This window comes from Enoplosus armatus, chromosome 13 (genome assembly GCF_043641665.1).
Source record: "Enoplosus armatus isolate fEnoArm2 chromosome 13, fEnoArm2.hap1, whole genome shotgun sequence".
NCBI classification, from domain to species: domain Eukaryota; kingdom Metazoa; phylum Chordata; class Actinopteri; order Centrarchiformes; family Enoplosidae; genus Enoplosus; species Enoplosus armatus.
In genome coordinates, this window is record NC_092192.1 from 22,186,337 (window position 1) to 22,200,433 (window position 14,097).

A 14,097-nucleotide genomic window follows, 5' to 3' on the forward strand; every position below is an offset into this window, starting at 1 on the left:
TGACACTTAAATAGGCATTTGTGTGACTTGAGTGTGGACAGAATGAGACGAAAAGGTGAAAAAAGCCTACATTTAAAAACAATACTTGGATTTCACTGCTTCAGTTTTTGTAGAAAAATGGACTTGATACCATCTGTAGCCATGAGCATACATTCTGACTCTGCAGCAAAGATGTAAAAACAAATACTGGCTGAACAAAGACCACGGCAGTGTAACGCACAAATTCTTTTTTTTTTTTCTTTTTTATTCAAACTTTTTTTTTTGTTTTGTTTAGTTTTAAATGGAAACTAGCTTTTGAGCCAAAACCCAGAGCTCATTTGGTTCAGCAGTATCAAGCCAACAACATATATTATATGATACAATATTCTGTAGGTTGTTTTAAACTTTAAAAGCTTTAAAAGGAAGAAAAAAAATAAATGTAAGGGGGTGTCCTCCTCATCTTCTTGTGATAGGAAATGGTAGAAGATCGCTAACTAGGCACCTACGAGACTCTTCAAAACACTGTCACACCGGTGTTGTTTAGAGACACTTGCATCTGCTTCCATGTCAATCAAAAGGGAAAAAGCCTAAAGCCTGTAGCTTTTGGCGGCGAATCAAAACACTTCCATGTTGATTTAAACCTCGCTGACCTACATGATAAAATAAACATACTAAAGCGAGCGTGTTACATACTGTATATCTTTGGTTCAGTCTCCAGTGTTGCATCATATGTTCCATACTATATGCTATATGCCGTATGTCACACCTTTGACAGAAAAATAAATATCGTATTTACAACTTGCATTTTCAATGCGGCAGGCAACTTAAAAAAAAAACCAAAAAAAAAAACCGATCACAACTCAAGTGTGGACTCGTGTATTAGCAAAGTCGCCGTGCTGCACTTCTGAACAGTGCTCAATATTATAAGAAGCTTTTGCTAATCTGTGTTTAAAGAATCGAGTCTAAGAGCATTTCATAAGCTGAACCACCGACAGAAGTGAAGCCAAAAAAAAAAAAAAAAAGGATTAGGATACTTTATCATGTGTATAATGTTGTCTTATCTTTCTTTCCACAACTCTGCTGCAGAAATATACTCATTTATAGATCTTCACGTATTTACACCCCATCCTCGCTGACTTCCCTCTCTTCTCTCCCGATATAATGTGCTTTAAACCTGTTTTGGTCGTGATGATTCCTCCTTTAGCTAGTTTTTAGGTAAAGATGACGGATGACATACAGCAGACCTGCGTAACCCTCTTCTTATTTCATCTGTATATTCATCTGCGAGACTTGCATACACATAGATGCCGCCCCCCCCCCCCCCCCAGTGATGATCCATTTGCTACTCACTTTGTGGAATTAGTATGGCAGGAGGAAAAAAAGAAAAAGAAGAAAAAATATATATATAATATGACATTTCAAAACTAAATTTGAGGAACAAAACATTAGAAATGCATTGATGAAGTAGAAAAGACTGGATAAATGTATGAAAATCATATCTATACATAGTTTGCAATGTATACAGTGCATACAGAATATAAAAGACTTAAGTATACTTAAAGCAAGTAAACAGTCTGTGTCTGAAAGTCTGGCCATGAAAGCTTCTTGGTGCAAAAGCACAAGCGTCAGTAAGTGAATCTGACCTTTTGACCTTACTGTAATTCTTTGCTAAATAGTAGTTAAAGCGTAAAAGGGGCAGTATTCCACTGGTTAGACCAGAGATCCGGCCTGATTCTGCGCAGGCACCATGATGGGCACCCCTCCCATGCGGGTGATGTTGGCGGCCGTGACCGTGGAGGTGGGCAGCGGCGGCGGGGAGGGAGCAGCCTGGAGCTGCAGCTGAGGCTGGCTGTAGGTCTGCGGCAGCGCCTGAGCCTGGGGCAGCTGGGCGTAGCGCTCCGGTCTGGGTAGGGAGCTCCCGTTGGTGCTGGCCTCGGAGGGGACGGCCTGCCCACGTGGCAGGGTGGTGTTGTTGTTGTAGCTGTAGTGGGTCGGGGTGGAGGCCCCGTGGTGGCGGGACGGTCGGTAGCCGGCCGTGCTGCCCGTGGCGGTGATGATGGAGGCCGTGTCCGAGGAGGGGCGCTGGGGGTACTGCTGCAGGTGGTGGTGGTGGTTGTTGTGGTGGTGGTGGGAGGACTCCTTGTGGTGTGGGCTGGAGGCGATGGAGGACAGGGTGCCATTCTTGGAGATGATATCTGAACCCATGCCGCTCTTAGCCCAGGACACACGCTTGGGAGCCTGAGCGTCCTCCCTGGGGGTCGACAGGACACACAGTCAAGAACACGCGAGGACTTAAAGCGAGACCACGTAACGCTTGAAAGCAGAAATAACCGATTCTTCCACTCACAGAAACAACATTAAGCAATAAACCCCCGGATATTAACAATTCAGAACACTGACTTGATGTCTCTTGTTACACTACATTTTAGCATTTAGCATTTAGCTGTCACTTCTGGCCGATGTGGCATTAAACTACAGAGCCACACACGTCTTTGTTTAGGTACATTCTGCCATTTAAAAAGCACCCCCGTGTGTTGCAAGAAATCACTCTCTCTATGTGAAGTTCTTTTGTTTTGGCGGGACTAAAGCCGCAACGATTAGTTGAACGACAGAAAAATAAACCAGCAACTTCTGATGATCTCTAGTAACCGTGTCTCTGTTTTTATATCACCGTACACTGAATATCTTTGGGTTTTGGACTGGAGCCTTCATGTAAACAACGGCTTGGAACCTTCCATCGTAGGAAAATGGATTTTTAATGATTCTTTACACACAGTCCACACACAGCCAGTCAGTGAAACTCACTTGATTTCGTTGGCCATGTCGTCCTCGTTGTCTCTCCGCCTCTTCACCAGGAACACGAGGCAGAGGAGGAGGAGGAAGATGAAGCCCACCACCGAGCCCACCGTGGCACCCACGATCATCCCCACGTTAGTGGCTACGGGAAGAATCACGGGACGTGTCACCAAAGCACATATGTCTACGTAGCGCATGCATGTTGTTTTACTGTGAAAAAACGGTGTTAAATGAGGCTGTGCCAAAGGACTGCATCATAAACACGCAAACACAAGTCGGATGTCATGTGTGTGGCGGTGCTGTTGTGTGCTACGTACAGGTGACGATCTCCAGGTTGACGAAGCAGCTCTCCGATCCGGCCGAGTTGCTGGCCGTGCACACGTACTTCCCCGACATGTTGCTGCTCAGGTTGCTCAGCCTCAGGGTGCCGGCCTTCTCATCTGAAACGTTGGAATGCACATTATTCCATGCGTATTTAGCATCCCAGCATCCAGTTGGGTCAGTTATGAGGAATACCACTTGCTTTCATTAAAGGAATAGCTCTCTGCTACTATGCTGTCTTAATATCTCATTTCACCAATTCCAGTTCTGTTAAAACAAAACTTGTGAACTTTTTATGCCGAATATATTTCCTGAAGGCATTCAGGGGAGGTGTTACATTATTCAACACTGTAGCAAAAAAAAAATGAAAGTGGCACGAAGTTTGAAGTACTGAAACATTCACAACTAATTTGGGGAAATATGCTTTTTCACTTTCCTGCCAGAGAGAGTCAAATGAGACTCACTCTCACATCTGCCGCTTCAATCTGAAAGCCGTAGCCAGCAGGCGGTTAGCTTAGCTTAGCATAGGCAAGACTGTAGGCAGGTGGTATGTAAAAATATACTGTTGCTTATGCCATCCGAACAATTTGATGTCCGAAGTTGCTCTTAAACTCTAAAGTTACAAAAACACGGAACCATATCTGAAACAAGCTTGTGTTAATGTTGTTAGGGTTAGAAAATAATGCAACGCGGGTACACAAATCATACTTGTAACTGAATAATAATAATAATCGGCCAGTGATTATCCACTCACTGAGCATGGGGGAGAAGAAGACCTCCGAGGTGGGACTGGTTTTCCTCCACTTGTACAGAGGAATGGGCTTCCCAGAGCTGGATTTGCAGCTCAGAGTCACATTACCCTTCAGCACTGGCTTCCCTGATAGAGAGCACTTAGGAACAGCAGGAGGGACTGAGGACGAGAGGATTACAAAACGTTTATTTTGTTAGATTATGCGACGGAATGTATGCAATTCAGTGCTCCTTAGTCGGGTCTTCGGCGCAAGAGGTGCAACTGCAGAGCAGGTAAGGTCTTCCTCACCCTTCACGTCCAGACTGAGCTCGGCAGTGTAGCCGGGATTTCCGGGAATGATGATCTGGCAGAGGTAGCGCCCCGAGTCGGACTCCTGGGTGTTGTTGATGTACAGCGACACGTCTCGCAAGGGCATGCCGGCGGTGAACCCGACGCGGCCCTTAAACTGGGAGCTGCCCACGCTGGTGGAGCCTTTGGTGTAGGAGATGATCTGGACAAAAGAGAGCAGAGAGCCAGAGTGTCAGAGGCCGAGAGAAACGAAAGAGAGGAAAAGAGGGAAGAAAAGGCGAGAGGAACCAGTTTCGCTGGCGTCCACGTCGAAACGATTGCGCTGGCCGGTTGTCCTGGGTCAAAAGAATCATTTGTGGCTCATTTCCATCGACCCAGGGTTTAAAGGACTCGTCGTGTAGCACCAGTTTTCATGAGGAACACGAGGCAGAAACTGTTCAAACAAATCCAAGCTAGCCACAGTTCACCTTTCTGAATTTGAACAGAATTCATTTCATTCAACTTGCTCATCTTAAACTCATCCAAGCAAAACGCCGACAGAACCAGGCTCCCCGGTGACCTTGTGGTTCCACTTTCGAGCTCAGCAACACGTGGATCATCTGACGGGGAACTGGGAGGTGCCCTTACGTGAATCCTCATTTGAACACAACGGCTTTTTCTTCCTTACCTGCAGAACTCAAACGGATTATTGAAGAGGGATCAGTGGCGTAGTCACGAACGATCCGGTGCTCCTGGTCTCCGGTGCGCTTCATTGTGCTAGTTTGCAGTCTCGCATTGCTTTGTCTGTACGTTCTCGCCGAGTTCTGAGTTTTGTGTGTTTAATGTACGTACCTGTGGCCCAGTGTGTGTTTTGTACCGTCTCTTGTGTGTCTGTTGTTGAGCTTTGTGTATCTTAAAGGCCCATCTGGGGACGGGCATTGCAAATTAGCTTAGGCTATAAATGTTACGCTATGAACTCGTCCCTATGCAAATAAACATTAAATAAATGTATCTTTATCATTGTATCATTGTCTAAAAACTACTGTAGTTCTGGGAAAACATTTAGCCAATGAATGCACACTGTATGATGTCAGCTTGGGGCCACAGACAGAGTAGGAAAGTCAGAAAGTATTGAGGGATGGGCTAACACATCTTTTTTTTGGTTTTGTTTGCTTCAGCTTTTTTGGGCAGACAAGCAACAAAATATCAAAGTTAGCACTATAATTGAATATTTTAACGCTGCTGCTGCGTTGCTGCTGCTGCGTTGCTGCATTCTGTGGTTAGAGATGGGCCGGAGGGGCCCGCATGATAAAAGGTGCAGGTGCAGACACAAAGGAAGGTGCTGAGGAAATGTTCAAAGTTGATTAAAGCGGGATTTAACAACCCAATTTGGTTCCTCCTGGCTGAGTCAATGCCACTTCCTTTAGAGATGTGACTTTTTCATGTTCTAATTTTTTATTCTAATTCTAATATTCTAATTCAACGAACTAGTTAGCTTGTCAGAAGCGATTAGCTCACATCAGCTGCTGGATTGCATACCATGCAGATGGCTGTGCATCACAGTCACACACACACACACACACACACACACACAAAACTCTCTACAGAGATTGTGGCATCTAGGGTTTGGCGCTGAGGTAGTGAGAGTTTGTTCTTTTTATTCATCTTTTTTTGGCAAAAAATGACAGTAAACCGAGGGGGGCGGGCTGGATGGCTGTCCAGGCACACCGGGGGAGAAAAAAAAAAGGCCTCACTTTTAATCAACTGTGTCTTTCCCAGCTCTCTGAGTTCTCTGTTCCCCTGTTTTCTTTTTGATTGTGATCCTCTTTTGGCTCGTCCATCTGTACAGCCCGATAATCTGACCTAGGCAGATAAACTGAGCCACGGCCAGGTCTCTAGATAATATTTAACGAAAAAAAATACAATACAGGGTTTGGGGGGTGGGGGGGTGTTCAGCTGGGCTTGTTACGCAAAACCCCCCTGCTTCATTTCATGTTTTCCTGCAACAATGATTTCATATATAATCTGATTTGGAAAAACACATTTATCCTGGCCTTAATGTCCTCGCGCAGAAAGACACACACTTCGCTCCAGAACGGTGTGTGAAAGCGGTGAGGAAATAATACAGTGCTTGTATGAAAGCTTTAAGCCTTTTTTGTCTTGGATTAATTTCTAAGGGTTTACAAAGGAAGGGCTTTGCCAGATTAACAGTATAAGAACAGGCAAGCATCCTTCATAACTGTAATCCCAGATATTGTGGCCACAGAAGGGGGAGTAAAGCGATTCGACTGCTGGGCTCTAGATACTGTATGTGCAAATATCACCGCAATGTTTCCCACACACACACACACACACACGACTTCCTTACCAGCTGGGTGTTGTTGGAGACAAAGTTCCAGATGATGGTGTTGGTGCTCAGGTCACTGCCGGGCTCCGTGCCGTACGAGGCCCTCAGCACCACCATCTGGCCCTTGATCACGTCCATACTGGTTTGGGGCATCTGGATCTGGGCCCATATGCCTGGATGGAGGAAGGAGGAGAGCGGGAGGGAAGAGACACGAAAGTGGTCAGTGTGGCCCAGTCCTGATTTGATCCCACATTATTTACAACAGCTAACTGACTAAAAATTGGTAAGGAAGGTGGATTCTTGTATGAATGTGAATCCAAAAGGTAAGAATCAAACATGTGGTACAATTTTTGCGGTTTTGGCGTCTTCAGCAGCTTTTCATCCCGCCTTTAGAAGGAACGTATAAAAAATAAAAAAAACAGCTAGAAAGTCCATTCGTCGTCATGAAAATCATTCCGAATGCTGGGAGGGAATAACCGTGCAGACTTCATTACACTTACGGTGCACCCCCTCTAAGAGGACGTCAAGTCATCCAGCTACAGAGCAGCCAAGCAGAAACACATTCCTCCCAGCAGCCTGACATGAACCACTCAGGGGGGCTCGTCGGCAGAGCCAGGCGTGGTGAGCGCTTACGGCCAGAGAGGGGCAGCAGAGAGCCGAGACACGTCGGTGAAATGCGCCCGTGTTTCTATTTACACACGTTCTGTCGGAAAATGCAGTCACCGCAGTCGGTTATTCGTGTTTATGGTAAACAAGGGCTTTGACACGGCCTCAGATGAACGCATTCCCTCCTTTGGGGAAACATGATTTTTGCTCTGGATCGTTTTGTTAGTCAACAACGTGCCCTTTAACGTTGCAATCAGAACGAGATAAGCAGACAGAGATGGGATAAAGGAGGAAGGTGACACACACACACACACTCCATCACTCTCCCCTCACATAGCCCCTCCCCTGGTCTCTCTTCATCTCTCTCTCTCTCTCTCTCATCTGTGACCTTTCCACCTCTCCCCTCGACCGGATCTCCCTTTGTCGTTCACACTCTATTCCCTTTAACAAGTCCAACATTGAACATCGGCTCTAAGTGTGTGTGTGTGTGTGTGTGAGTGTGTGTGTGCATCAGACATCAAACATGCGGTGCAGAAATGTGGCAGGTGTATGCACAGTTTTTAAAAAATTGATGCGTGTGTTGTTGTGTGTGTGTCCGAAACCACCGGAGTGACTGGCATGGCCTTCATGTGGAAAAAAAAAAAGAAAAGGTGGAAATACGGCGAATGGCATCCACTTGCACGCACGGACACTCTTCATCCACAACGCTGCACTCCAGAAATAGTGATTTTAAAGATTTCCACACGCACCATGCATACTGTATTAGCCTACTTCACTGTACGGCAACAGGGGAAAAAGCAAGACGCTCCTGCTAATTAGCGCCATCGTCTTTTGGGGCGTCATGATTGTCACTAACAAGAACACTGCTCCATGCGCAGGAAGTGATGCAATCAAAAGCAAGACGGCTGGACCTCTTCACTGCCTCGGCACCGGCTAGACGTTACACAACGAAGAAGCTTGGTCCGCTCGTGTTGATGGCGGGTGACCTCTGGGTGTTGAAAGCCCTCGGTATTCGGACGGTTGCCTCGGGCTCGCTTGCCTTTCGGGGGCCACAAGCTCGCAGTTTGAGTTCCCCGCTGCTTCAGCGTCACAGTGAAACCGCGTTTCAGTGAAAGTGACCCGCTTGCCCAACCCGTGCTTTCCTCTGAAAGGGGAACGTTCGGGTGGTAGCTGTCACTTCAGCTGCTAAGTGCTCCGCTGAAAACAGCCGCCAAGGCTAAGGCCGAAAAATGAAGCTATGAGAGCGGTGAGAAGCTGCGGGCCGGACAGCTCAACAATGAGCCACAACACGTTGTTTTCACACCGTCATTTGAGACACATTTCTGTTATAAAAATGTCAGTGACAGCTGCTTTAATATTAGATAAGCATACACGCCCTAAAAAAAGACATCTAGAAATCTTGTCTCATTCCAGAAAACGTCGATTTGCTTTGGAAATAAGATTCCAGCTGTAAGACTCAATATTAAACGAATGGCCTCATCATCTCCGACAAACACCTCTTATACTTTCTCGGCGCAGCTGAAATTAGAATTGCAATGCGCTGTTGAGGCGATCTCCACAGAGAGGAGGCGTATCATTTTCCCTATCGCTGTGGAGACGGGTGGTGAGTGACAGTGATGAGAGGGACAGAGCGCGTAGGCGTCACTCCTTTTAAAAGCGTGGCTTCTAATAAAGAGTCGCGCCGACGGAGACGTTCGCGACGTGGACGGAGGTGAGGAAGGAGACGGATGAACAAACAAAAAAAAAAAAAGAGAAGAAGAAAGGGGCGCCGAAAAAAGGAGGAGAAGGGAAGGACAAGAGACGGGAAACAACGAGAAGAAGAGATTCATTGTGTCGATGGCTCTTTAGACCCTAAGAAGATTTGCTGGAGCAGTGAGAGGCAGGCCTCTTGTCTGGAGAGGCGCTGACTGATGGACGGATGGTTGGATCAGTGGACATGTAGAGACGACAGAAAGAGGCTTAAACATAAATGCAGTGAGTCACTGTGGAGCAGCTCTCTGATGATTGCAGTAAGCCTGTGGCCGACCCCACTGAGAGGCTGCCGTAAGTCTCGGGGAGAGGGGTTGGATGGATGAATGTGTGGGACAAGGAGGGGACGCCAAGAAAGACGGCACAATCATCGGTATTCTTAAAGCAGCAGCGGGTGGCGGTTTGAATAGTTAGAGGTCAGTGAATTACGGGACATTTTGGGAAATACACCTGATACCGTGTCTCTTATGTCTGTAGGATATATATGAATCTACAGCCAGCAGCCAATTAGCTTAGCTTAGCATGAAGACTAGAAACAGGGGGGGGGCAGCTAGCCTAGCTCTGTCCAAAGGTAACAAAATCCACCTACCAGCACCTCTAAAGCTCACTAATGAGTCGTAAAAAATAACAAATTGTGGTTTCATGGGGGGTTGTGTGGCAGGCTATATGTCTTAGTGCTAAGCTAAGCTACCTGTCTTCCTGGCTGTTGCTTCATATTTAATGGACAGATTGGTGCTATCAATAGTCTCATCTAACTCTCGGCAAGAGAGCAAATAAGCGTATTTCCCAAAATGTTGAATGATTCCTCACAGTGTCTTTGTGGGGTCAGAAGGGACTTCAGAGGTCCAGTTATTGCTCATCAGTGCAGCTTTGCATGGTGCTTACGCACTATTATGGAAAAGCAAATGCAGTATTTCGTTCTAAAACGGCAATTTGTGCCTTGTAGCGTGCATACAAGACTTCCCAGCTGGGATCACCCAGACTCCAGCGTTTCATCGGGGAAAATGGGCCAAATCTTCAGCTCCTCATTAGCGCGGATGGGCCGCTCTTCATGATTTAGCCCGATCGGGATTTTCCTCCATGAAAATCTTGCCAAGTGCTGCTTTAAGAAGATTTCCTGACAGAAATCCTCCCTGATTCCGATGAGAGTGCACCCCACCAGAGCAGTGGAAAAAGATGAATGAACGTATGGGGGACATGCGAAATGGAGGGATAAATGGAGGGAATGAACAGGGCCGCATTCATAACGTTCACTCTTCACTCGCAAATTTGGTCAGCGAGGCTCAATCTTCCACGCTGTGGCAGGTCTGAGGTTTTATGGGGGGGCAGGCTGCGCGACTTTAAATATTCCATGGTGACTGATGGCGGGGCAGATGGGAGCCAGTTTGTTCAGTACAGAATAGAATGAAGGGAGTAATGAGGTCTGGATGGGTCCCACTGGAGGCAGCGGGGTCATTTCACTAAGTCTGGTTTAACAAGGTGTTTCACAGTTGGGTGGGCAAGCTTTAAATCGTCTTTCTGCCTTTACAGGTGAGCACGCACTTGTAACAGGACTGGATATTTGGAAACACGACACTGGACTACTTCAATCGTTTTTTGTTTTTTTTAATCGAGCCATTTTTTTTTCAAGCAATAATGTCAAACGTTTGCTTCTTAAATGCTGATTTTCTTTGTCATTTATGATAGTAAATGAAGACTCTTTGGTTTTTGGACTGTTGACAAATGAAGCAATGACCTTGCCTTCGCTCCCTCCCGCGCAACAGTGCTAACCGCTGGCCCGCCATCCCGCCCCAGTCCAGTCCAGTCCAGTTCAGTCCAGTTAAGGACTCAATACAGCGCGAATGTATGGGATAGGACATGAGTCAAAGTGTCCTCAGCTGGGTGTACGAGCCAAGTGAGTATTGCACACATGAGTCGGTTGGCGTCCTTCTGAGCGCTATGGAGGCACAACAGAGCCGGTTCTCTCCCTTGATGAAAATAGTTTGCAGTGTGCGTTTCTCTACGTGCAAATCTCCTAATTACAGGAAACACTTCAAGATTGAGCCCGCTGCAGATAAAGCAGAAGCCACTTTGATGAGGGTGGCGCTTAACTAGCGTCTTTCATGCTGAAACGATGGGTGGGGTGGGTCGGGTCGCTTCCTCCCACAGCGTTATCAGCTACTTTGAGTAAACTGCTGAAGCGAGCGAGGTAGGTAAGATGTTACGAAGTACTTATTTCAAAAAAAAAAACTCTCCAGCAGCTTCATTAAAGTACGAGAGTGAAGAGACGAGAGGATGACAGGATGAGAGCAAGAGCGATAAGAGGCAGAGCGGGGAGACGGTGTAATCTGGACGATCGGCAGTGACGAGCAGTTCAGCTCAGTTGCAAAGACGTCCCCGCGGAGGACCACGGAGTCCTCTCTCTGGGGGCCGGGTGGAGACGGGATGCCAGGCTCTCTGATGGAGATAAACTACTGAGCCAGCTCATGGGACAGCTTATCCCACTTCCATCAGATCTGGCTTTGTATAGGCGCTTCTCCTGTCATCAAAAGCAGGAGAACGTGTGAGCGAGTACCTATCAGGAGTTGGATAAAAATGACAAAAAGCGTGTTAATATTTAGCGGAATGTCTGCGTGAAGCAGTTTCATGCTGTCAAGAAGCTGACAATACTCCGAGGCGCTCCAGAAGCTTTCGGGCCCGATGGAAAAGGTCCTTCTAGTCTCAGAAACACAGTTTGAGAGTTCTTCTTTCTCACTGACAGGTTAGTGTAGCTGTTCGCCTGCCTCGTCGGGAAGCTCCACTTCCTTCCTCGGAAGGGTCGCAGGTGGCGTCCGATGTGCTTGTCCTGGCAAAAAAGGGCTTCCTATACAACTACGCAAAATTATTAACATGGCCTAGTGACTGACACAACATTGAACTGGGATGCCATCGGTATCTACATCTGTTTATTTCCCAGAAATATCAGATGTAGTCTGGTATAGCTGCTCACACAATATACAAGGTAACAAAATACACCTAATTTAATCAAATAATAAAGCATGATTTGTATTTGTCTGAACCTTACTTTCAAAAAAAAACGAGTCTAAATAGAAGCTGTGACTCTAAATGTCAATGAATAGTGGAAATAGAGTGTTTTTTTTAAATTGCATTGGGCCATATTTCATGATTTAACTAGAGGTTGTGGTTGCTCTGAAGTTAAAAATCTGTATTTTCGCCATCAAGTCACCAAGGTGCCAGTCTTTAACAACGGATCACGAGGTAAAAATAACAGCTGTGTAACATCAGTCAAACTCCATCCTGCGCTGACCAACTGATCCGGTGGAAACTGATGGACCGTGATTGAGGACGAACCTGCTGAATGTCTGATCATTGAACTTTGACCTGATCTGTTAGTTTACATTGTGTCAGACGCGCATCACGGAAAGTCCCGCCGCTTTGGCTGCTCAACAATCACCGGGATTACTTTGATACTGAATGAGACGATTACGAAACAAGGTCTGAAATTACAAAGGAACACCTTTTGTTTTTAATTTTTTTTTTTTTTTTTTTTAACATTATTTCTAACCAAAATGTATCCCGTGTGCACATCAGAGACCCCTGCCGCCACTGTAGAGAGTGAGCTCTACTGTAGTAGCAGTGTGTTTTAATCTGGCTCACAGATGTACTACTCCCCCTCTTGTTTTTCTGAACACACGTCCCCAACCACTCATAACACATGATGTACAACAGCTCTTTTATGTTCTCCGCACATTAGTTAAGCATTCACAGAAATCTCCTTCCTGTTTCGGCACTGAATTATTTAGTCACGCACCGCGCGCCGCGCGTTCACCGCCGCGACACATGCTGAAAAATACTTTTACTTTCACCCGTTACCTCTAAAATGCGACAACGTACAGTGTGTGCATATTTAATGTCACACATTAAGAACAAACTAACCAAGTGCTGCTTACAGATACGCCTAATAAAAGGTGGGTATACTGTATGGTGGTGGATGCAATTTCATTTAATGCCCAGGTATCCTATTAAGTCAATGTGTTTTTGACACAGACCATGGTTTGATTAATCGACTGGGGGGGGGGGGGGGGGTCATGGGGGCAAACATGAGCTGTGTTCCCACATTTTCCTCTGCTCCACTCACTCCTCACATTCACAGAAATAATGCACAAGTAATCCCACCACGGTGAGAATGAAAATAAGTATTGCTCACTTTTGATGTTTGTCTGAATCTCACAGTTTGGTCCTCACAAAGATACAAGTACAAGAGTACTCACACAGACACACACACACACACACATCCTGTGCAGCGTCTCGTTCACACAGAGGGCTCGGGGCTGGAGACCGAGGCAGAGCTCATCATCTGATAACTGTGCGCCCGCCGCTCCTTCCAGTATAATTAAAAGGGAGAGCGACACAGCGGTGGGACTCTTGGAGAGAAGAATGCGTCGTCTCTGTCCTCGAGCTGCAAAACTACCAGCCACTCATCAGCTGGATACACACAGAGAGACAGACAGAGAGACGGAGAGACGGAGAGAGAGAGAGAGAGAGACGGAGAGAGAGAGGAGGAGGGAAGCATCTGCTTAATTGGGGGAACAGAGATAGCGCAGGGCCAGGAGGGTCAGCAGTGGGTGTGTTTGTGGCTGTGGAAGTGTGTGTGTGTGTGTGTGTGTGTTGAAGTTGATGTTTATGTATATGCCTCTGCGTCCACCTGTGATACACTTCCGCAATAGGTTTTTAAAGATTGTTAGTAAAATGACACGTTTGTTTTTTGTGTGTCATCAGAATCAGCTCATTTCTTGAAGGACTGAGCGATTGGGGGCGGGGGGGGACTTGGCCACGGTGTGGATGGTCAGCATGTTTGTCGGAGAGAGGGGGGGGGGAAAAACTGGCCACGGACGATGTTTTCATCACCGTTGGCCGCTAGCCAATCAGATGTCCGCGTCTTCCATGTTTCCCCTGCTGATACGATTTGGTTTCATAAACAATAATTCTGCCTGGCAAATGAAAAAATGGATCAGAAGCGGATTGCAGCAATTCCCAGCTCCCCGGCTCTTTTTTCGTTTGTGCTAGCAGACGTGGAGATGGTCATGCCGGTCAGGCGGCAGGGCGGCGGCCCCGCCTGTCCAGACCGAAATATCTCCACTATTGGATGCATCGCCACGACATTTTGACTAGATTCATTGGCACGGACCTTTGTGACCTTTGTGAGATGTTGTATCCTCGTGATCTCCTGACCCCCTAGCGCAGGGGTTTTCAAAGTCTGACACTGAGTCAGCTGCCTTGATTGCCCCCATTAGCCGTGCGT

At 46.6% G+C, this 14,097-nt stretch overlaps 1 protein-coding gene across 1 annotated transcript in view; it reads right to left on the reverse strand.

Annotated features, from left to right (window-relative positions):
• Positions 1-1,438: 1,438 nt before the first annotated feature.
• esama (endothelial cell adhesion molecule a) overlaps positions 1,439-14,097 on the reverse strand; it is a 42,954-nt gene continuing 30,295 nt past the window's right edge. Inside the window, exons 2-7 of the mRNA XM_070917422.1 lie at positions 6,483-6,634; positions 4,136-4,337; positions 3,851-4,006; positions 3,093-3,215; positions 2,785-2,917; positions 1,439-2,230 (exon numbers count right to left, since the gene is read on the reverse strand). Coding sequence (XP_070773523.1) covers positions 1,690-2,230; positions 2,785-2,917; positions 3,093-3,215; positions 3,851-4,006; positions 4,136-4,337; positions 6,483-6,634 — 1,307 coding nt within the window. The 3' untranslated portion in view covers positions 1,439-1,689. The remainder of the gene's footprint in view (positions 2,231-2,784; positions 2,918-3,092; positions 3,216-3,850; positions 4,007-4,135; positions 4,338-6,482; positions 6,635-14,097) is intronic.